The sequence below is a fragment of the Rhipicephalus microplus genome, chromosome 6 (genome assembly GCF_043290135.1).
Source record: "Rhipicephalus microplus isolate Deutch F79 chromosome 6, USDA_Rmic, whole genome shotgun sequence".
NCBI lineage: Eukaryota > Metazoa > Arthropoda > Arachnida > Ixodida > Ixodidae > Rhipicephalus > Rhipicephalus microplus.
The window spans coordinates 170,419,490-170,435,717 of record NC_134705.1 but is presented as its reverse complement, the minus strand read 5'-3'; the positions used below and the strand labels follow the sequence as shown (position 1 = coordinate 170,435,717).

Sequence of the window (16,228 nt, the reverse complement as noted above, 5' to 3'; positions counted from 1 at the left end):
CTGTTTGCCGCTCTACATTCACACCTGGCGACAATGCCACAAGGTACTGCGAAGACCATGCTGCAGCCCGTGCTGGCTCTAGAATCAGTGCTGCTTGGTTTTTTCGGGCACAACCAGCAGTCTTCTAGCTCGTCCAGACGTGCCTGCACGCTGTTTTGTGTCAGACTGTTCTGCGTGTCAATGTATGTGAAGAAAGGGCAAGCTTGCCGACCATTGCCGAAAGCGATTCAATTCTTAAAGATGATAGTATTTCTTGGTGACCTTCGATGCAAAATTTTGGTCTGTCTGTCTGTACTTTTGTCTGTTTGTCCGCTCTTAATGGTACCTTAAAAGGCATCAAAGTGGCCAAACGATGCTCCGAACGGTCGACCTCATCAGCAGCGCCCACCAATATTACTCAAAATTCAGCGTTCATACTTGTGTAATTGTCAATCAAAAAGCAATATTGCGCTTATCTGAGGCACCATAACAACTCGTCAATATTAAGTATGTGTACTGTTACTAGCAAAAGGCATACATAAGTAAATTTAAGGACCACAGCGTTTATCACGCTACGCTGACAATGCAACGCTTGCCCGAAAAGGCAAGTGTTTCCAACGCTTTGCTAAGACGACACGGTGGTTGCACCTACCCGACGGCTTGCGTTCTACACCTTATCACCTCAGAGACGGGTGCGCATGGCGTGCGCCCCATTTTCCAGGGTTACTGCCAGATAGCGCTCATGTCTCACGTAAGACATGACTTCATACGCTCGTTCGCCACCGCTGCATGCTCGAGGCACTCTAACGCAGCGCCTCCAGAATACCATTCACCATTTTTCTTGGGCAGAACATCAAGTAAACTTATTGTTCACTCTCTCCAGACTCAAGACTATCGCTTTTCGACGACATTTGCAGTGTAACAGTTGATATCGCCTTTTTAAATAAAAAGAGTGTAGTGGCTTGTGGAGAATATCTGGCCATTGATGTATGCTCCTCACGGGACGGCTTTTACGCTCTCCCATAGTAGAGTACTTAGTACTCTAAATCATTACACCACTTTTTCTAAACACATGCAGACACGGGGCCAATTTTTTTTATGAAGAGCACCAAGAAGTGGCGCGTTAGCGGAGGTGGTCGATGAAAAGTTCGAGGGCAGAGAGATGCGATTCAAAGGCAGCAAAACGAGAATCCACAGAGAGTCTCAGATATGCGATGTCTTTGGTTATTTGGTTTTGTCCATTGATTAGTTGGGCAAGCATGTCAGGTATAGAGTGGTCGTTATCAGTGGTAGTCCTTGCAGCAGTAGTCAACGATGCTGTGTGACGGGGCTCAGGATTAAGCTCAACATCGCCGCTTAATAAAATACCGGTTATGTGATGCATAAGTTGTGCTAAAAACGACAAGAATGACATAATGCAACATTGTGGGCACGGAAATAGCAGCACGAAACAGTTTTGAAATACTGTACCTGCGCAAAAAACAGGCAAGATTTCAGCATTGTAGCGGCGACGCTCTTTCCTTGCCCACTGAAGAAGTGCGATAGCCGCGTGATTAGTTTATCCAGTTCCGGTAGTGGTGTCGTGGCACTCCAGAAACCAGCGATTGGGCTGGTAAGGGTGACGTCACTTCGATTGCTGTCGCACTTCACTTGAGTGGGAACAAGGCTGGTTGAAGTGTAGCATTCTACCAGAAGGAAGATAGGGGAGGCAGAGTAGGCAGAGCTGTGATCAGGCGAATTCCGGCCAAGAAGTGACGAAGTGACCAGGTCATCCCCCGAGCGGCGAAAGGTATCCCAAGTGGCTGTAGCGCACCGGTGGTCCGTGTTGCCGACCGCAGTCAGGTGATACAATGAAGCGACACCAAGGCCAACGGCAAGCTGCGCAAAAAACAGGCAATATTTCAGGATTGTAGCCGCGCTGCTGTCACCTTGCCCACTGGACATATGCTGAAGTGTCCACTCAGATGATAAGAAGTTACAAAGCCTTCAGGTTGTTTTGTGGTGTTCGTACATGTTAACTTCGTATCGCCCCATTAGTGCGAAAAAGTATATATATATATATATATATATATATATATATATATATATATATATATATAAATATTGTCACATGCGTCCCGCGAAAAAGACGAAGGCGACAGCGCATACGCGCATCTGCACGCTTTTATGCAGAACGCAACAACGAGAAAGATGAGGAACTTTCTCTCGCGCGGTTAACAAAAAGACCGACCCGCTGCTGTTTTCTCAGCGTCTTCGAGTACGACCTCTCTCTTGACGTCGCGACACTGGTGGAGGTGCTGGGGCCTGCAACCTGATGCAAGAAAGCGTTGTTCGGGACCGTACACCCAGCCCGGAGCCTCAACGTCTTGTTGCGACTCAAGTACATCGGTTTAGCCGGCGCCTATTAGGCCTAAGCCCAGAACTCTTGACGGCATCTCCTGTTACCAACATGGCGGCCCCTTCAGCGTCTGCGAATCTTCCCCCGGCCCCGGCCCAGACGACTCACCCTTACCAGGTAACTTTTGAGACTCCTCGTGTTCCCGAAGTCTTCCGTGGAGAACCGTATGAAGATGTCGAGGACTGGCTCGACCAGTTCGAGCGGACCGCTGTGGTGAATCGTTGGAGCGTGCAAGAAAAACTTGGCCGTGCCTACTTTGCAATGGAAAATAGCGCTCGCACATGGTACGAGAACAGGGAGCCTACTTTCCAAACCTGGGACAATTTCCGCCAAAAGCTTCTCGAGACGTTCCTGAGTGCGGACCGACGGGATCTCGCACAACAGATGATCGAAGCCCGCATGCAAAAGCCGAACGAAAGCGTGGCCATGTTCGCTGAGGATATGGCCCGCCTATTTTGCCGCGCTGACCCTGACATGCCCGAGGCAAGGAAAGTTCGTCATCTGATGCCGGGAGTTAAGGAACCGTTTTTTGCCGGCCTTGTACGAAATCCGCCAACAACAGTGGATGAATTCATCAAAGAGGCGACTGTCATTGAGCGGGCGCTCCGGCAACGATGCCGCCACTTTGACCGCCTGCCCGACCAAACGCCTGTTGGTGCCGCCGCTCAAAACGCTGCCGTTTCTGAAAACTCTTTACGGCAAATGATTCGACAAATCCTGCGGGAAGAGCTGCGGGCCCTCGGCCTTCCGTCTACCGATCCCCCAGTTGCTTCTGTTGCAGAAATCGAGCGCCAGGAACTACGGCAAGCCTTTCCATCACCAGCGCCACCACCCGAACCACGTCCACTGACCTATGCTGATGCCGTCCGCTGTCATCCGCCTGCCCCAGAAGAAGCACCCTTTCAGCCGCGGCCCGTTACCTTGCCGTGGTGGCAGCGTGAACCTGTGCGGCGACCACCAGTACGTCGGACCGACTTGTGGCGCACTGCCGACCGTCGACCCCTTTGTTTCCACTGCGGCGAACCAGGCCACATCTCGCGCTACTGCCGTCATCGAGAAACTCGGTTTGGAAACTTTTCTCGGCCCGCTTCTTTTTATTCTGAAGACCCTCGTGACCATGGTGCTGATCACCTACCGACCAACCAAGCGTCTTCACCAAGTCGTCGCTGGCGGTCTCCCTCACCTGCACGAGGTCAGAATTCCCCGAATCGCCAAAGATACGCGGACGCCATCAGAAACCGCTCCCCAAGCCCGTGCCAGGGAAACTAACTGCCGCGACCTCCGGGGGCAAGGTTGCCAATTGCCGAGACGCCAAAAAGACCCCCTTGCCTCTGCACAAAGACGACGTGACGACGGTGATGACGAAGACGACAACAACCACGAGTACTACTGCCAATGAATTTGTACGGGCCGACCTCAGCGTTATTATAGACGGACACCACGTAACAGCACTGGTTGACACTGGTGCTGACTTCTCTATTATGCGACAAGAGCTCGCCGACCGCCTTAAGAAGGTTAAGACGCCGTGGAGTGGGCCGAGTATAAGAAGTGCTGGTGGGCAGCTAATGACGCCAACTGGTAAATGCACCGCTCGGCTCGTAATCGATGATTCAAACTTCGTCGCCACTTTTGTCATTTTACCGGACTGTTGTAAAGAGTTGATTTTGGGTATGGATTTTCTGCGAGAGTACGGTGCTATCATCAACATCCCAGAACGTATCGTCACCTTTTCCGCCCATCCTTACGTCGACGCCACCACTGAAGAACAACTGCAACGTTTACGTGTAGCCGATGATGTGATGCTCCTGCCGAGATCTTGCTGCCTTGTGTCGGTGTTGTGTGAACGGCCGTGCCGTAATGAGGTGATAGCGGAGCGAATTGACACGCTATTGCTTACGCAAGGTGTTTCAATAGCGAGAGGCATTCTGGCACTAATTGATGGGCGGGCAGAAGTCCTCATCACCAACTTCAGCAACGAGCGTCGTCACATCGAGAAGGGCACCGCGATTGCCTACTACGACGACGTGGGCCAAGCCAGAGATCGCTTCGCTTTGCAACCGGACGAGGCGACCATCCCAGCCTCGACACCTTTGTCTGTCAACATTTGCTCAACCCTGTCAGCCTCGGAAAAACAGCGCCTACTAGAGCTGATACACCAGTTCAAAAATTGTTTTTCGTGCACGTCGAAAGTCAAGCAAACACCACAGACCCGGCACCGAATCATCATTGAAGAAAATACGAGACCGATCCGTCAAAACCCATACCGTGTGGCTCCGAAAGAACGTGAGGAGATCCAAAAGCAAGTTCAGAAGATGCTCCAAGATGACGTAATACAGCCTTCTAAGAGTCCCTGGGCATCCCCCGTGGTATTGGTTAAAAAGAAAGACGGCAGCTTGCGTTTTTGTATAGATTACCGCAAGTTAAACCAAGTAACGAAGAAAGACGTCTACCCACTGCCACGTATAGATGACTCTCTTGATCGGCTGCGGCATGCACGCTATTTCTCATCGATGGACCTGCGAAGTGGCTATTGGCAAATAGAGGTCGACGAGAGAGACCGTGAGAAAACTGCTTTCGTGACGCCCGACGGTCTTTATGAATTTAAAGTGCTTCCATTCGGGTTATGCTCAGCGCCAGCCACTTTTCAGCGTTTAATGGACACTGTGCTATCAGGACTTAAGTGGCAGACATGCTTGGTTTATCTAGACGACGTTGTCGTCTTCTCAGCTACATTCGAGGAACACCTAAGTCGATTATTCGCAGTTCTACAAGCTATACGTTCGGCTGGCCTGACTTTAAAGCCAGAGAAGTGCCATTTCGGTTTCAACGAACTTGCTTCTTAGGCCACGTGGTCAGCCACGAAGGTGTTCGACCTGACCCGGGCAAAATCGACGCTGTCGCAAGGTTTCCCGCACCGCATGACAAAAGAGCAGTGAGACGCTTCTTAGGCCTCTGCGCTTATTACCGACGATTCATCGCCAACTTTTCGTCTATTGCGGCGCCTCTGACGCGGCTCACACGAGAGGATGTCCCCTTTCTTTGGAGCGAAAAGGAACAAACAGCGTTCAACGAATTACGCCAACGCCTCCAAACACCTCCGGTTCTGGCGCACTTTTACCAGGAAGCGCCAACAGCACTTCACACCGACGCAAGCAATGTAGGCCTGGGCGCCGTACTGATACAATGGCAAGATAACTCCGAGAAAGTGATAGCCTATGCCAGCAGAGCTCTCTCTCGCACGGAAGAGAACTACTCGACTACCGAGAAAGAGTGCCTCGCCGTGGTTTGGGCGGTTCTCAAATTTCGACCGTATCTGTACGGCCGCTCATTCAAGGTCGTCAGTGATCACCACTCGCTTTGCTGGCTCACTAACTTGAAAGACCCATCCGGCCGTTTAGCACGCTGGAGCCTTCGGCTTCAGGAGTTTGATATGACCATTATTTATAAATCAGGGAAGAAGCACACCGACGCAGACTGTCTCTCGCGGTCACCCGTTGAGCCTGCCGCTATTAATGACGAGTCTATGGACGCCGCATTCTTGGGAGTCATCAACGCGGCCACTATCTCACAAGAGCAGCGCCGTGACCCTGACCTGCTTTCGCTTATCGATTTCTTAGAAGGACGACGGGAAGACGTGCCGCGAATTTTTGCGAGAGGAGTGCCATCTTTTTGTTTAAGGAACAACGTCCTATACAAGAAAAACTTTTCTCCCACTGGCAGCCCATACTTGCTCGTCGTCCCTGCATCACTGCGAAAAGAAATCCTGGAAGCCTGCCATGATGAAGTCACCTCTGGCCATCTCGGTTACACTCGAACATTGTCCCGTCTGCAAAACAGTTACTACTGGCCTAACCTACCTGCTGCTGTAAAACATCACGTCCAAACATGTGCCGACTGTCAAAGACGCAAAGCACCACCCGGCAGGCCGGCAGGCTTATTACATTCCGTTCAAGTACCAGCAAAGCCATTCGCCCAAATCGGAATGGATTTCCTGGGCCCATTCCCAACTTCTACCGCAGGAAACAGATGGGTCATTGTTGCCACTGATTACTTGTCTCGCTACGCAGAAACTAAAGCCATGCCGAGGGCCACAGCAGCAGAAGCGGCTCATTTCTTCATAGAAAACGTCGTCCTTCGGCATGGTGCTCCAACAGTTCTCATCACGGATAGAGGAACTGCGTTCGTGGCAGAACTTTTGGAGTCGGTTCTCAGGCTCAGTGGTACAGCTCACCGGAGAACAACGGCGTACCACCCACAAACAAACGGACTAACAGAGCGGCTTAATAAGACCCTCGCAGACATGCTCTGCATGTATGTCGACACAGAACACAAGAACTGGGACGAAATCTTGCCTTATGTGACCTTCGCCTATAATACGGTCCGACAGGAAACTACCGGAATGACGCCGTTTAGTTTAATACACGGGCGCGAAGTCACTACAACGTTGGACGCTATGCTGCCGCACGAGCGTGACGACACTCACGCTGACGCCGAAGAATTTGGTCAGCGTGCCGAAGAAGCCCGACAGCTAGCCCGCGTGCGTATTTGTCACCAGCAACACAAAGATGCGAAACGGTACGACCTACGACATAAATTGGTAACCTACAAACCAGGCGACAAGGTATGGGTCTGGATCCCAATACGTAGACGCGGACTTTCAGAAAAGCTATTACGACGATACTTTGGCCCATATCGAGTCACCCGACGATTGAACGACATCAACTACGAAGTTATTCCCGACGGCAATTGCAGTTCCAGTCGCCGAAACTGCTCAAGTGTCGCGACGTCAGGAAAGAGGTCGTACTCGAAGACGCTGAGAAAACAGCAGCGGGTCGGTCTTTTTGTTAACCGCGCGAGAGAGAGTTCCTCATCTTTCTCGTTGTTGCGTTCTGCATAAAAGCGTGCAGATGCGCGTATGCGCTGTCGCCTTCGTCTTTATCGCGGGACGCACGTGACAATATATTCACTATCTCTTTGATAAAGTGTTAATAAGGCCATAGCTCAATGTCGACTGTTAATTTTTTGCTCTTTTATATTCTAATTAGATGTCAACTTCCATTGAAACATTTAGATCACCAGAATACAATGCATTTACTCATAAACTTGCTGTCCTTATTAGCATAGGTGAGTGAAAACTGACGCATATATCCGAGCATATATCCATGGTGAAGAGGGTGAGATGGCTTTCCGCTGGAAAGCCATCTCACCCTCTTCACCATGGATAAAAAAACTATGTGAATCGGGCTCCCGAATTCCCAGTCTCTCTGGAGCAGAACTCGGGTTTCGGTACTAGCGGTACAAAAAAAGTATTCACTTTCTAGTGCAGTAGAGCATTTTTGTAGAGATATATGCACTTCCAAACTCAAAGTAGACCTTTGTGAGATTTTATTTTGTTTCGTTGAGGCTATTCTTATAAATCAAAAGAAAGACTCGAACATTAACAAGTGCTACAAGATCAATGTCAGGCTTGTCATAACGAGCATTTGAACAAAAGTTTTCAGCATGTAGTGTTATTTAGGACTGAACAAGAGATATAAGTTTAGATTTATCAATTTCACTGTTTATTTTAGGTACATTTAAAGACATTACACATGCTACTGAAAGATGAGTAAATCTTTATATACTGTCCAATGAAAGGATGCTTGCTTTGTTGATAACGTTAACTGTAATTATATGTTAGGGTGAATTATTATTACAAGTCATTGTGTGAGGAGCAGGAATGATACATGAAGCAGACTGCGCATAGAGTTCAGATATTGTGCTTGACGTCATGAGCCAAATCTTTTATTTTTATTTTAGACATTTTGACATCGCACCAACACAGCTTTGGTTACGTTCAACCACTTCGTTACGAAATTATGTTTGTGTAACCTTCAGCAATTTTTTTTACTGCAGAATATGAAATCCTGTGGTGATATTATCCCCGTCTTCGAAAGAGTGGCTTGTTGGGTGAGTTGGTTCGGCATCATAATAAGAATTCGCGCTAAAGTCATAGACAAAAAAGAACCTCACAAACATACTCTCACCATGTGACAATTAGAACGGGTTATATGTCAATGTTTTCCATAAAACCCAATAGTCTGTGGTGTGTTTGTGAGGTTTCTTTTTTATCCACGCCTTTCGCGAATTTTCTACGATCCCCGTACTTCGTATCTGAAGTACCGTTATTGGGTGGGTGTATAAGCTTACTTTTTCATAACTTGTACGTGATATTTTAAGCGGACATGAATAGCAGTCACTCGCATTATCTTTATATGCCAGGTAAAGGAATGGTGTATTCAAGAGAGAGAGAAATAAACTTTGACTGAGAGACAGTGTTCTGAAGCGAGGCCTGGTGTCACCCTAAGTTGGGAGGGTTCCCTAGTCAAGGAACTCTCTGGCTTCGACTGCTCTCTTGGCCCTGGCGACGAGTTGTCGCTGGTCTTCCAGGTCCTCGAGGACGAGCGTGGCCTCACACGTTTCTATTAGGTGGTTGTCGTTTATTCTTGAGGCTTGGTCCCACTCCATTTGCATGTCGTGGTTTGCATAACACACTGGCATTCCTGGAGCAAGTGTGCCGGGGTGTCTGGTACGCTGCAGAGTGGGCACATATGGCCATGTGTCATTAGGTAGAGGCGGTGCATTAATATGCGATGTATGTTAGTGTTGCTTTGCAGGCGTCTAAAAATCACGCTCTTTTCTTTGGTTAGTCTTAGATGGAGTGGAGGGTACACCCGTCGCTTTAGTTTCTAGCGTTGAAGTAGCAACGAGTAAGTGTTTTCTACTACCTCCATCTCTACAGGTACGGATCGGGTATCCTTTGGTCCCAGGGCAGCCCGGCTGACGTGCTCGCGGGCAGCCGCGTGGGCTGTTTCATTTCCCTGTAGACCCTCGCGTCCAGGAACCCAGATTACGCAGGTATATGAAAGTGGAGAGCTTCATCATGACAGGTTGTTAATTGCGTCGGCTGAGACGCGGCCCTTCGCATAATTCCGGCAAGCAGCTTGCGAGTCAGCGAAGAACGCCGCGGCGTCTTTACATGTGGTGGTGGCGAGAGCGATTGCCGCTTCTTCCGCTGCGTCTGAGTTGCGTGCCTTCACTGTGGCCAACGCTAACTCTCGGCCTTGAGAGTCGACGACGCTAATAGCATACGCGTTTCTACGGGGGTACTTAGCCGCGTCGGTATAGCGGGCGTTCGGGTCTTGCCCGAACTTTCGTTGAAAAGCTTCTGCTCTAGCATTTCGTCTATCTTTGTGGAATGCGTCGCGCATGCTGCGTGCATGGGTAGGCGTGATGGACGGGTACCCTCGAACGTCCACTGGGACGCGCTTTTTCCGGTCTGCATCCGCAATGTATGATTCGCTGTAGTTGAGATACCGCAGTACCGACCTCCCAGTGGGCGTGAGCTTGAGTCGTTCCAGCTGGCTGTTCTTGTGAGCCTCCAAACTCTCGCATCACGTATGGCACGCCATACCTGTACTTAAGATGGTGTATTCAACTATCTGTTTTTTCTTGTCATTCAAGTTTTTGAAGACCTTAAAATAATAATTGATGACTGGATGGCATTGCTACGCCAAACAAATGGCACACTGTCTGGTTCTAACTCTATAGTTTTCATTGAAACTATACTGAACTGAGTTCGCAGCCAGTTCAGGCAGTGCTACAGCGCACTTTGGACGGAGCCCTTTTAGTTCGCCTAACCACGCATTTTACTAAAATATTTTAAAGGGTAAATCATAAAATAATACACGGAATATCAAGATTATTGTATGTAAATGCAAAATTTGATTAACTTAAGAATCTAGCAGCTTTCACACAGTGTGAAATATGTATGCTAAGCATTATTGAAAGAAGTTACAGAGCAAACAATGATAGGTTTTTGGTAATTCTAGTTTCGTTCGTGTGTGTGCTAACAATGTAAACACAGCGCCGTTAAGTTATTGCTTGACACTATACACTAAATAGTGAAAACCGGTGTTCGTATGTAAACTGCGACAAATTAATCGATAAGCGAAAAGTGGTGCTAAGCCAAAAAAAAAAAAAAGCATTGCTATTGGTATAATATTCACCATGTCTTACCCGCTTTGTATCAGCCGGTGTGTTGCCTTGCGTACGTGAAACAAACTACAAAAGATCAGCGTGCTTTTTAGATGTATTCGGTGCGCTGAAATTAATTATTAAGAAAAATAACCTGATTATCAGGGTGAAACTGCGTGGAAAACTACTTGGAATAGATTCGGGCAATATCTAAATTGACTCAGCTATCAAATTCATTGAGTACCTTTAATACATTATCCAAGGGAGTGTGGCACATATTTAGCTAATTTGAAAATGAAACTAACTTCATTGCATGATGTGGCTGAAGTTCGAATTCACGTTGATAGGGAACGCTGAACTAAAATTGTGGTTAGTGAACGAAAGTCATTAGATGGTTACTGCTGCTTATGCTGTTTCTATTTCTGGTTTGCAAACTTTTACAGCAGCATCGAGTCAGCCTGTCATATCCAAACGAATGACTACGTGTTAACTTTTTCATGCAATGTTGTCATCACTGGCACATGAAGTTTTTTTCGGCAGATGAAGAGCTTTTGCTGCCCGTGGCAGTACCACAACAGCGATCGCTGCGACTTTTCTACTCGGGTTCTGCTCCGCAGGGTGTCGTTCCATTTGGGTAATAATACGGGACGCCGTTCTTGCACTTTTGGCAGCCCACATCTGGAGGAGAAAAATAAAATTGTTAACGTACGTGTGTTAGTACATCTACTACCAAATTTTCTTGCAGTGAAGGACCTAATCATAGAACAGAGAAATAAAAGGAACAATTTACATCTTCAGTAAACATTTAAATAAACAGCGTAGTACAAAATCACTTGAACAACTTCGCTCTTTTATTGTGTTATGGCTTACACAGAGGTTTTGTTGTTCTTTATTATTTGAAACAGCGCAAACTAGAGGACAAAAAGTAGACACTTAGTAAGCGTTGTAAGTGTCTACTTTTTGGTAAGGAACCATACCCACTAGCTCAGCTATAGCGTTTGCGTCGTTCTTCTATGAGGAAGATTGTTTTGTTTTTACGAGTTTACAAGGCCCCACAGATGCCGTACTAATGACGGGCTCTGCATGGTTAACATTCTTAAATTATGTTCTCTAATATAGAACTTCAGAAGCGTCAGAAAGAACTTCAGAAGCGTGTGACCATGCCTCCTCAAAGGTGGATGCTTACAATGTTTTTCGTATATAGTCACGCAATCCAGGCTGGAGTCATGAGCTGAACTACCGGTAACTGCCTTCGTAGAATACTGCTGAATGCCTGAGCAGAACTCGTTTTTGAGTCACGGACGCCATCGGCCGCAGCGCTTCCATCATATCAGCGGGTTTCCTCATGACTTCTTCAGCTGCTTCTAGCTAATACTCCATGCATTCATTTCCATTTCCACTGATTAGCCTTTCTCGTATCCAAGGCACGGTTACTTCGAACTTTCAAGTGAGAAAATATATCAAGCACTTACAGCTGCATCGCTCCATACACTTTTCGAAGGTGCTAAACCGGTTGTCGCCGTTCCCACATTTCTTGCTCTCGGACTGGCGACAGGTGTTCGTTCCGGCGTCAAAGTACCAGTGCTTCTTCCTCAAAACGCACAGCCACCAGCTCATTTTTGGCGCCACGCTACAGACAGGTTTTGGCTTTGCCGTGTCTGGAAATTGAAATCAAACAATTCATAGCGAACCTTGCAAAAAAAAAAAAATTGGACGTTGTTTGATTAGACACTCTAACTGTGTTTAGATGCAATAAAATAAAATGTTCACAACAAAAACAAAGGCAGTTTCACTCACGTGAATATAGCTAAAATTTAAAACGTTGTTGTCGTAGGCACTATGCTGCTGTGGTTACCGACGCACTTTATTGGATAATATATGAATTCAATAACTTGAAGAGCCTTTGTGCCTTCGAGTCAGATTATTGAATTTCGCACGTTGAGCGCGTTGGGAATATTATGGCGACGATCTCATGTTTCACTTCTATATATATATAAAAAAAAGGTATACGCTTCTAAAACCAGTTGTGCGATTTTACACCCCCTCCCACTGAGCAGCCAGTGAGAGAATAAGTAGAAAAACGAACGAAAGAAAGTAAAATAAAAAACAGAAAAACAAACAAACAAAAAAACAGTTGCCACAGAACACGTGTATATACTTATTAAAACGTAAAACTCATGTTTTCTTGAAAAAATAGACAAGAAAAAGTAGAAAATTTTGTACATATGCACATTCTTTCCCGGTCGACACAAGAAGTACGTAAATTGATTTTGTCAAAAAACGAAACCACCTTTGAGAGCCCAACTGAAACACTGCGCTCGCTGCCCGGTAGCATAGCGTTGTAAAACGAAAACAAGAGGTGACGACAGTACTACACTTAAATGTCCGGTTGTGGTACTGGCTCGTCGGTGTTAGTGGGCCTATGCTGCACACCTTACATGATTTTCTGGTTCATGTTCAGCGGGAACTAATCTCGGGAGACACGTAGAAAGACCGGTGCAAATAAAATATCTTCCGCCAGGTGCCAGAACAATTGCAGCCCTTCGCAAAAAAAGCGTCTGCTGTTATACTGGAATCATTTATTGTATTTCAATTATTCATTGTAACTGTTCACTGGTCCTTATCTTAAGTAAACTCATGCAGCGATTGTGGAACTCCAAGCACCATAATTGGTTTTGTATCAGTTCTACTACTCGAATATTTTTTTCGGAGTATTAAAAAGTGGATTGCTTGGTGAGAAGTGTTTTGAAGAGAAAAAAAAAGTTACAGGAGGTGTTCGTGCTACTAATGTATTGGGTAGCCTACTAGCAGATGCACTAGAAAATCTACAGGTCTCTTGAGATAGCAGCAATTGGTTTGTGGAGCCATGTTAATTAATAGTGAAAAAACAAACAGCCTGGAAAACGAGAGGCCAGGCAAAGAAATACACATACAGAGCATTTTTTCACTTTTTCACTATGTCGTATCAACACGCCCAAGCAACCACTTTAGTTGCAGTTATTTCATGTTGCACTTAATATTGCTGTGTTTTAAAACAAACGGGTCTCTCAGATCATTGGTCTATTTTCGCTTACTGAATTCACTGTTCCTCTATCACATCTGAGTAACGAACTGTACAATCGGAAAGTCACATCTTACATGGTGTAAAGAAAAATTGGTTAAAACTGGTTAAGACATTATGTCCCTAAGTGTACGTTCGGTGCTTACTTTGGCAAATCTTTATGCAGTCCTCTTCTGATTCGAAACGGTTCACTCCGCCTGCGCACTTTGTGTGATTGTACATCCTACAGTAATTTCTCTTGTGATCGAAAAACCAGGACCGCGTATTCGCGGTACAGTTGCATGTTTCCGCTGTTTCCAGGCACCTCTTTGGCTTCTTTCCTTCTACGTCTGAGGAACAAAAAACAAAAAAAAACAAATTTCATGGTGATATGAGTATCTCTTAAGACAATCGCGCCTTGGTAGAGCTCTGGGAAGCGTTGTGTTGAGACGAAACATGACACTAAGTTTTCAATGACGCGGAGGTTTTTGTATCTTACCGTGGCGGTTCGGGATAGTTTGTATGAGATCGAGACGGCTCTAGCACGAACTTTTGAGACAAGGGTAGAAAGGCATACGCAAATGGATGCTAAACTCCAACTAGGTCTATTGTGCATAGTACGAAAATATATATTCGTGGTAAAATGATACGATTGGCTAAATATTTCTGTGTTCAGCACAATAAACATAATTGGAAGTTGGCGCTCGTATTTATGCACCCGTTTGTCCTGCTCTTGAGTTCGCACCAAAGCAGTCATTATTTTCGCTAATCTTTGAAATAGCTGAGTGGTAAATTCATTCTGGATTTACAAGGTACTTCCAGGTAAAACATGTAGAAAAGTACAAGTCACTGCACTGATTGTGATATTTTTAGATACTCTGGCGGGTGTGCAGGGTACGATATAAAGGTTAATTATCTAAAAAGTTGCAGTGAGGAAACTACAGAAAACGGGCTGGGTGACTTATGTTGATCAGCTTATTTGAACTCGCTCCCCTTTCAATACATGATAGTAAGAGTTTTAAAATACTGTAAACAGTGTGTACGTGACGCGGCTAAAAAAATGAAGTCAAAGTTTTCAGAACCTTCACTTTCTTTAATGCAAGAAACTATTATTGAACATAGTACTGGTTGCAACCAGGCTTACTCCGAGGTTAAAGGGTGCACTTGGCAGCGCCCACCTTATTACGATTTATTAAACAAATATAGGTAATTGTTTACTATGAACGGGCACACATGAAATAGTCAGCGTTGTTGAACAAGCATTTCATGTCTATCATTACGTCCTTAGTGCAAAGTATTGAAGACAGAACTGAATTACTATCACTGTATGACAGAAAAAAAAGCAGCTACCACAGTTTTCAAATAACTATCGGCAAATTTCCGGAGCCCTCCACTACAGCGTCTCTCATAATGATATGGTGGTTTTGGGACGTTAAGCCCCACATATCAATCAAATCAAAACTATCGGTACACGGCTGAAAAAGCAGCTACGACATTTCTTGCGAAGCTTCTGGCATTCGTGGATGAATGACATAATCGGTGAGCCCAGTTTAGTGAACAGTGCGAGCTCCTGTGACGTTGACAATGGGGGGTCCCCTCTGTTTATGTTAAGAATGAAATGTTGGCATGTAGAATTCTTTGCCGTTTGCGTCATGTGACAGGTAAAACAAATATTTATTCGGCATTTTGTCCATGCGCGTGAACTGGCGGTTGTAAAAGATAACAAAACAAATGCACTTACGTATACAGGCTATTTGGCAACTCATTTGCGATGGGAAGTGATTGTTGCCTCCAATGCAGACACCCTTTTTCAACTTTCGGCACTTGTATTCGGTGTAATTGAAGTAGAAAACCTTGTAGAATGGTCGGCAGATGCCAAGAGCTGGTGGTTTGAGGCATCTGTGTGGCGTTGTCCCATGCTCGGCTGAAAAACGTAAATTGCGCAATTAAGCATATTCATACGTTTTACGACGCTCATCGAAGTTGTGGTTTTTGACTGCTAGCCCCAAGGCAGCAAAGTCAAATCGTGGTCAGGCGGCCGCTTTCCCATGGAGGCAAAACGACATGAAAAGAACAATAACTTACCATACGTAACCCAGAGAGAAAGCAAGACGCAGCTGCCCAGTAGAAGTTTCATTTCTTTAATCTCGCGCGACAGCGGGTCATCTCCCTGTCGAGACCTATTGGATGTACAAAAATGCACGATTACTTTCTATTATTAGTCCGTGTGCCTACAGCTATAAGCATTTACTCACGACGCGATTGCAGGTGTTTTCTTCCCTGTGGAAAGAAAGCACGTCCTCCAAGAAACGAATCGACGTCCTATACCGGCGACTGTGTTTCCTCGAGGTCCCCACAGAACAATCGACGTTGTTTCTTGACAGCTTACAACGCACCTGCGTCAAGCCCTCCCTGTAAGGCCAATGCCTTTCTGTATTTAGTCTTCAGGGGCTGTATTGTGGATTAGCTGTATTTCCAACAAGCACAGTAATCATACTGACGTCTTTCTTGAGGTTGGCGCGTAGGACGTTAGGGCCGTAATAACGGATTGGCAGAAGAGTCCAGTTTAGCAGCGAATACAGCGCAAACACGCAATTCCTGCATTTTGTATCGAATGACGAGATTTTCTTGCGCACATAGCAGGCGTTTTTTTTTTCTGTAGAGAACATCTTATTGAGCCCGGCCTGTGCAATTTTCTGTAAACAAGTTGTTGAAAATCGCGGTCATTTTCGCTGTAGCCCTCATCGGAAGCAGACCTCCAAAGCTTGAACCGATGCCTTCGGAATTTGCACAGC

General features: G+C 46.2%; 1 protein-coding gene across 1 annotated transcript; it reads right to left on the bottom strand.

Moving 5' to 3' along the window:
* Nucleotides 1-10,625: 10,625 nt before the first annotated feature.
* Nucleotides 10,626-15,833, bottom strand: LOC142765649 (kunitz-type serine protease inhibitor A-like). The gene is made up of 6 exons (XM_075866991.1): nucleotides 15,689-15,833; nucleotides 15,519-15,613; nucleotides 15,175-15,357; nucleotides 13,601-13,783; nucleotides 11,866-12,051; nucleotides 10,626-11,071 (listed from the first exon to the last, which is right to left on the bottom strand). The coding sequence occupies exons 2-6, from the start codon at nucleotides 15,568-15,570 to the stop codon at nucleotides 10,989-10,991; spliced, it is 687 nt and encodes a 228-aa protein (XP_075723106.1). The 5' UTR covers nucleotides 15,571-15,613; nucleotides 15,689-15,833; the 3' UTR covers nucleotides 10,626-10,988.
* Nucleotides 15,834-16,228: the final 395 nt, after the last annotated feature.